The 6,796-nt window shown below is 45.8% G+C and overlaps 1 protein-coding gene across 1 annotated transcript; it reads left to right on the top strand.

Moving 5' to 3' along the window:
* Nucleotides 1–293: 293 nt before the first annotated feature.
* Nucleotides 294–4,298, top strand: LOC143219720 (uncharacterized). The gene is made up of 8 exons (XM_076445596.1): nucleotides 294–412; nucleotides 500–505; nucleotides 696–780; nucleotides 885–2,987; nucleotides 3,158–3,291; nucleotides 3,367–3,412; nucleotides 3,455–3,798; nucleotides 4,118–4,298. Exons 1-8 carry the CDS (start codon nucleotides 294–296, stop codon nucleotides 4,296–4,298), a joined length of 3,018 nt encoding a protein of 1,005 aa, XP_076301711.1.
* Nucleotides 4,299–6,796: the final 2,498 nt, after the last annotated feature.

The following is a 6,796-nucleotide window of genomic DNA, read 5'->3' as shown; positions in this document are numbered from 1 at the left end:
AATTGGAAAGTTCAAAATCCCAACACTTAAGTCCATAATTGGCCAATCATGAAGAAACCGAGTTAAAGACGGCCAGAACATAACGAGACGCTACCAGTTCGCGAAAAAAACTTGTTCCGAGATTTTTCAGCAAGCATTTCAAGGTAGTCACTATGGACATTGACGAATATCTTTGCTATGAAACAAACCCACTTGTAAGTGAATATCTTCGGCGAAAAAGGAGATTTCATGTCCATGAATACCACCTTCTGTTTCCGGAGCTGAAGGTTAATCAGGACAAGTTTTGCGAATATATGAGGATTACGAAGGAAACGTTCGATTATATTCTGGAAGGCATTAGAAGCAAAATTGAAAAAGAGTCGAATTTTCGGAAGTGCATATCGCCAGAGGAGAGGCTGGTTGTAACGTTGAGGTAAGTTATCTTTTAATTTGATGGAAATGAATGTCATCGAATACTTCCTATGGCACAGTTTTAACGTAATATTGATTTCTGTTTTAGGTTTCTGTAGTGTATCGTTAAGGCAGCGATCTGCGTTATCGGCGTCTCATTAGCGACAAGCGTTAATCCCTCCTACTAGCGAGTAACCACGCCGGGGATCCGAGCAAGTGTAACGGCCATCATTGTCGTATACGTTATAGAGCGCATCGCATCGCATTGGATTACAGCATTTATAAGTCAACTGTTGTTATTAAAGATACTGTCTTGTGTTAATCGCATTGGATTCACTCCCCATATACCACACTGGCGACGAGGATAAAAGGAAGTACTCAGTGTCTACGGTAAATAACGCGAGTGTCGGATGCAAGCACGTGTTCAGCATACGAAACTGGAAGTATCGCGCAATTTCGAATATTGTTCCGGTACACACTGAACGGCGTTATAGATGAGCGATATAGGTGACAAAGTGAGTGACAACGTTGAACAATCGGGTGAGAAAACCGCCAAAGTATGCTGGGTTTATAATTTACGCAAAGACGAACTATTACAAGAGCTACGCAACCGGAATATTACGCACAACGAAAACAACACTGTAGACGAATTCCGGAAAATATTGGTAAACGAAATCAAAACACAAGACCGTAATAGCAAGTTGGAGCCAAAAGAGGATCCAGAAAATCAACAACAAGACACCGCGAATACAAGTACCAAGATGACTTCCGACACTCCTAAACTGGAATTCTGTTTGGAGAAAAACGACTGGGAAGTATTCGTTGACCGATTAGAAGTCTACTTTGAGGCTAAGAGCACGCCTGAAACAAAGAAAGCAGCCACAATGCTAACTAAATTGGACGAAGAAGCTTTCAAATTAATACGCAATCTCTGTGCACCAAGTAAGCCACTAGAAAAAACTTACAACGAATTAAAAGCGCTCATGACGAATCACCTAAACCCAGCGCCATCAGAAGTCATGGAGAGGTGTAAATTTAATCAGGCCAAACAAGAACAAACGGAAACGGTCGCAGATTTCATAGCTAGGCTAAAAAAACTGTCATTACATTGCAAGTTCATCGACCATAAAACAGCATTGAGGGATCAGCTAGTCCGCGGAATAAGAGATCATGATACGAGAGTGGAGTTGTTTAAAAAATCCGCGCTAACGTTTGACGACGCATTGAAGGAGGCAATAGCAAGGGAGAGTGCGATGAAAAATGCAAGCGGATCTCTAAAAACGTTAGAAAATGGATCGTTCCAGCAAGACGTATACGCGTTGAATTCTTCAACACAAGGACGACGGCAAACAAGTAAATACGAGAAGCAGCCACGAGGACAGCAGAACTTCGCATACCCAAACAACAATCTTCCGGCACAGCAGCAGACTCAAAGGCCAAATGAGGGTTATAATTGTTATTGTTGTGGGAAACCGAACCATCGTGCTTCATTCTGCCGGTATCGTTTCCGATATTGTAAATCTTGCGGCGGGAGAGGGCACTTAGAACAGGTATGTCGAGACAAAAAATCACCAGCGGTAAAATTTTTAAATACGGCGGGCGATGGGCGTACGCCGATACAAGAAGAGGACAGCGAAAACGATTATGATTGTCATGATTTCTATCCTTTAAACGTATGCTACGCAACCGATAGAATTAATTATAGTACGCGTCCGGTTACCCCAAGCAACACAAACAACATTAACGCGGAGCCGTTGTTTTTGGAAATTCTATTAAATTCAAAACTTTTAAAAATGGAAATAGACACCGGTACCTACGTAACAGTCTTGTCAGAGCATACCAAAGAAATGTATTTTAAGGATTTGAAACTTAAAAAAACAAACCACCATCTACGCGGTTACGCAAACGACATATTACGCCCCATAGGCTTATTAGACGACATTGACGTAACGATCGACAACAAGACGCTCAAGCTCAGCTGTTTCGTACTACCAGGTATGGGACCGCCTTTAATAGGCAGGCAATGGTTCGCAGCATTCGGGCTTTGGCCATTGGAAATCGGTATATCGAGAATCGGGAAGGACAGAATACAAACCTTAAAGGTGATAGACGTCAAAGCTCAATTGATCAAAGAATTCGAACCGTTATTTAGTAATACACCGGGGTTATTTAATAAGGGTAAACTAGTAATACATTTAAAAGAAAATGCAAAACCCGTTGCCCTTAAGGCAAGGCACGTTCCGTACGCGATGAAGTCTTTGATCGAGGAAGAGCTGACGAGGTTAGTAAAGCTCGGACATGTGGTCCCGGTAGATGTAAGCGAGTGGGCTACTCCCATCGTACCCGTAATAAAAAGTAACGGTAAGATACGAATATGCGGGGATTTCAAGCTCACCATAAATCCGCATATAATCACTAATAAAAACCCACTTCCGCGAATTGAAGACGTGTTTGCAGCGATGCAAGGCGGAGAAAAATTTTCAGAACTGGATCTGTCGCACGCGTACATGCAGATCCCGGTAGACGAGAATAGTCAGGTTTATTTAACGATTGTAACACATTTGGGATTATACAGGTACACGAAAATGGCGGAGGGCGTAAATACCGGGCCGGGGGATTTCCAATCCAAAATATAAAATTGTATCCAAGGAATTGACAAGGCAATTGCCTATTTAGATAATATCTATGTCACAAGGCGCGGACGATAAAGAACGTATGCGAGCGGTTACAAAAATGCGGATTGCGATTAAATAAGGATAAATGTCAGATAAGGATGAACAGAATTGAACTATTAGGATTCGTGATTGATAAAAACGGGCTACACAAATCAAAGTCAAAAGTCAAAGCGATTGTCGAAGCGCCAACGCCCGAAAACACAAAACAGTTACTTTCCTTCTTAGGGTTAGTCAATTTTTACGCGCGTTTTTTAAAACACCGTTCTGATATGCTAAAACCTTTGTACGACTGCGCAAACAGTAAAAGTTTCTTCTGGAACGACGAATGCGAAAACTCTTTCTCCTGGGTAAAACGTGAACTCATCTCGCCCAGAGTACTTGCGCACTAGGACCAAAATGAAGAGATTCTTTTAGCTTGCGACGCATCGTCTTATGGTCTGTCCGCGATTTTGTTGCATAAATATAAAGACGGCTCAGAACGACCGATAGCATTCGCCTCAAAAAGAATACCCAAAGGCGAAATGCACCGAGCGATCATCGACAAAGAAGCAAGCGCGATCGTTTTCGGATTCAAGCGATTTTACGACTACATATTCGGCAGGGAAATTACATTACGTACAGACCATAAGCCGCTGCAATATATCTTCGGACCAAAATCAGGGATTCCGCTCACCGCGACCAGCAGGCTGCAACGATGGGCATATTACCTATCGGGATTCAGATATAAAATAGAGTATATAAAATCGGAAAACAACGGTAACTGCGATGCATTATCCAGGTTACCCATTGAAGATGAGATAGATATTTTCAACACGGATTTTACACCAATTAATTTCATATCAAACGGGTTAGACGTAATAAACAGTAAAAGAATCGAATACGAAACGAACCAATGCAGAGTTTTGAAAAATATTTTAAAATATACAATTTCGGGCTGGCCCCCCGTTCAGTCATAGTCAGTCAAGTCATAAACTAACCGACGAAGAAAAAAGGTATTTTCCAAAAAGGGTGGATCTCTCAGTGGAAGAGAAATGTTTATTTTGGGGCAACAGAATTGTAATACCCAAGTCTTTGCAGCCTGCTGTTTTGAAAGAACTGCATCTCTCACATCTTGGAATAGTTAAAATCAAAATGCACGCCCGCTCCTACGTATGGTGGCCAGGTATAGATCACGACATAGAGCAACTCGTTAAGTCGTGTATAGTTTGTTTAGAGTGTAACAGACCTACGTAACGTAGGCCTGTTACGAACAAACCCCTGTCAAACCTCCACCGGTTATACACGACGACGCGAACCTAGTAACGTACCGTCGGCCTCCTGTCAACACAACACCGCCTGTACCGCACGCTCCCCGTACCTAGACCCGGAGCCCAACGGAATCCAAAATCAAATTCCAAAATACTGATCATAAGAAGGTATACGTCACCATCAAAATACCGCACCGCACCACCATCCCTTACCACCAAACCATCCCTATAAAAGCCGTCGCGAACAGACTAGAATCACCTGAGTCTGCCAGCAGTCATCCAGGAACCACCACGTGCGATATTCCAGTGCTGTGAGTATACTACCTGTAGCCGTTGTCCACGTCTCCGCCGTTATCGGCATCCTGGTTCCGCTGGTACGAGCCGTGCTCTACCTCGAATCAACCGGTGCGTCACCGGTCTCTTTCGCTAGGCGCGTCGCCTCCGAGAGTCGACGAATAAGAAGTGGTGTGTCACCCCTTCGGCTTCGTCGAAGAAACCCTGTCGTCCTGTCGGTCCGCTGATGCGAGCCGTGCTCCACCTCGAACACCCGGTGCGTCACCGGTCACTTTCGCCAGGCGCGTCGCCTTCGAGAGCCGACGAACAAGAAGTGGTGCGTCACCCTTCGACTTCGTCGGAGAACCACCTGTCCAGCTATCCTGCATCTCCGCTGGTGCGAGTTGTATTCCACCTCGAACATACCCGGTGCGTCACCGGTAAGTTTCGTGAGACGCGTCGTCCACGAAATCGGCCGAACTAGAAGTGGTGCGTCACCCTTCGACGTCGCCTAAGAATCGCCTACAAAGTCACCCTCGAGAGGCGAGTCGCCCACGAGGCCAGTCGAGCAAGACAAGGTGCGTCACCTTGATGACGCGTGCGTCACGGACATCGAAGGACCACGACAACCCGGCCTAGGTAGGCAGATCACGACGACAGTCGTGATCTAACTCTACTCCTGTCCATCCTGCCTGCGTCCTACGCCGCTTACAGGTTCAGGTAGCACTCTCACGGTCACACGTTCTAAATTCACGGGCACCGTAGCATTACCATCGCGCACTGTATCCTGAGGTACCGTATCCTGAGGCATCGTATCTTATGCGTCCGAAAGGCAGCGAGCATAATTTATTTGCCCGTAACCGACTCGTCAATTATTTCACCCGCACCGATCCCGTTCCTCGCGCCGTCTATCCCTTTCGTCGTTTAGGACCCTGGATCGGCGAGCCGTTCAGCACCAAGGAGCACGGACGCGAGGAAACCGAACGACGACGAAACACACCTGTTTCAAAGTAAATGGTTAGAGGTCTTGTGCGTATAGTTTCTTCTTCATAGACCGACGCATATGTGTCGCATGATATCACGCGTTCTTATTTTTTAAGGAAAGGTACGAGAATACACGTTCTTGAGGCAAAAAACAAAGTATGTTGTACACATATATTTGCGACGAGGCCTCACCTCGTCGCGAGCTACGCGCAAATGGGGACTACCACTCGCCACCTGTATGTATAGACTTTCGCGACACGGGCGCGCACCAATCACCGCCGTGACCAAGCGCGCGCCAATCGGAGAGCGCCGGGGCCGCTCGACCGAGAGCGGCACTCTCCATGGTCCGCACTTCCGCGCGCTATATAAGTCACGCCGGAATACCGAGAGAGCGGAGTCCGCCTCAAAAAACACTTATTCGTTCGCCGACTCCGGTCGTGTTAACATCGTTCGTTACGTTCCATCGCGTTCCGCTGTGTACCGTACAATTTCATATTCGGCTTCGGTCGCGTGCTCATCGAGACCATCGCTCTTCGCTGAGCTCCTTGTGTTCTTCGTCTCGTTCATCCTTCGAAATGAATTCGAACTAAATTCATTTATCGATCCTCATCTCGAAATCGATTCGGATTCCATACGGTGTTAGTGTGAGTCTTCCTGCCTTTGGCAGCCCAAACTGTCTTTATCAAGACAACGAAAACAACGTCCATTCACTCAACTCTTACAAAGTGAACGATCCAGACGGGAGCCACGTTCCAGTTACCAGCGACCAAGATGGCCGCGTGGTCGGATTGAAGAAAAAATTTTCATCCGACGTGACTGGCATCAATCCAGTCCGTCCCACGGGTGACCCTTCAAACTCTTCTGGGCCTAAAAGGCTCTAAACCAACGACATGACGAGCCCCAACCCCAGCAACTCGGGTACAACCGGCTCTAACATCCAGTTGCCCAACCGTTTTGCCGTATTCTCCATGGATGCATTCAAGGAATTCGCCGATAACACAGGCAAACATACTACTGAAGTAAGTGCGAAATCCAATTCTAATCGCATTCCATCAAATCACGTTGACGGGTCAGTTGCATCTGCTCGCCCTCCCCCCATTTACATCAAAATCGCTGAAAGCGAAGTGATCAAATTCAGTAACAAACTTGAATCCGAAATCGGAAAACACTTCTTTATTAAATTCCTTGGCAACCAAGTCAGATTGCACTTCAATGATGTTAAATTTT

Source organism: Lasioglossum baleicum, unplaced genomic scaffold (assembly GCF_051020765.1).
Source record: "Lasioglossum baleicum unplaced genomic scaffold, iyLasBale1 scaffold0065, whole genome shotgun sequence".
In the NCBI taxonomy this organism is placed as follows: domain Eukaryota; kingdom Metazoa; phylum Arthropoda; class Insecta; order Hymenoptera; family Halictidae; genus Lasioglossum; species Lasioglossum baleicum.
Note: the sequence above shows the minus strand (reverse complement) of the source record. Positions and strands in the feature narration are given on the sequence as shown.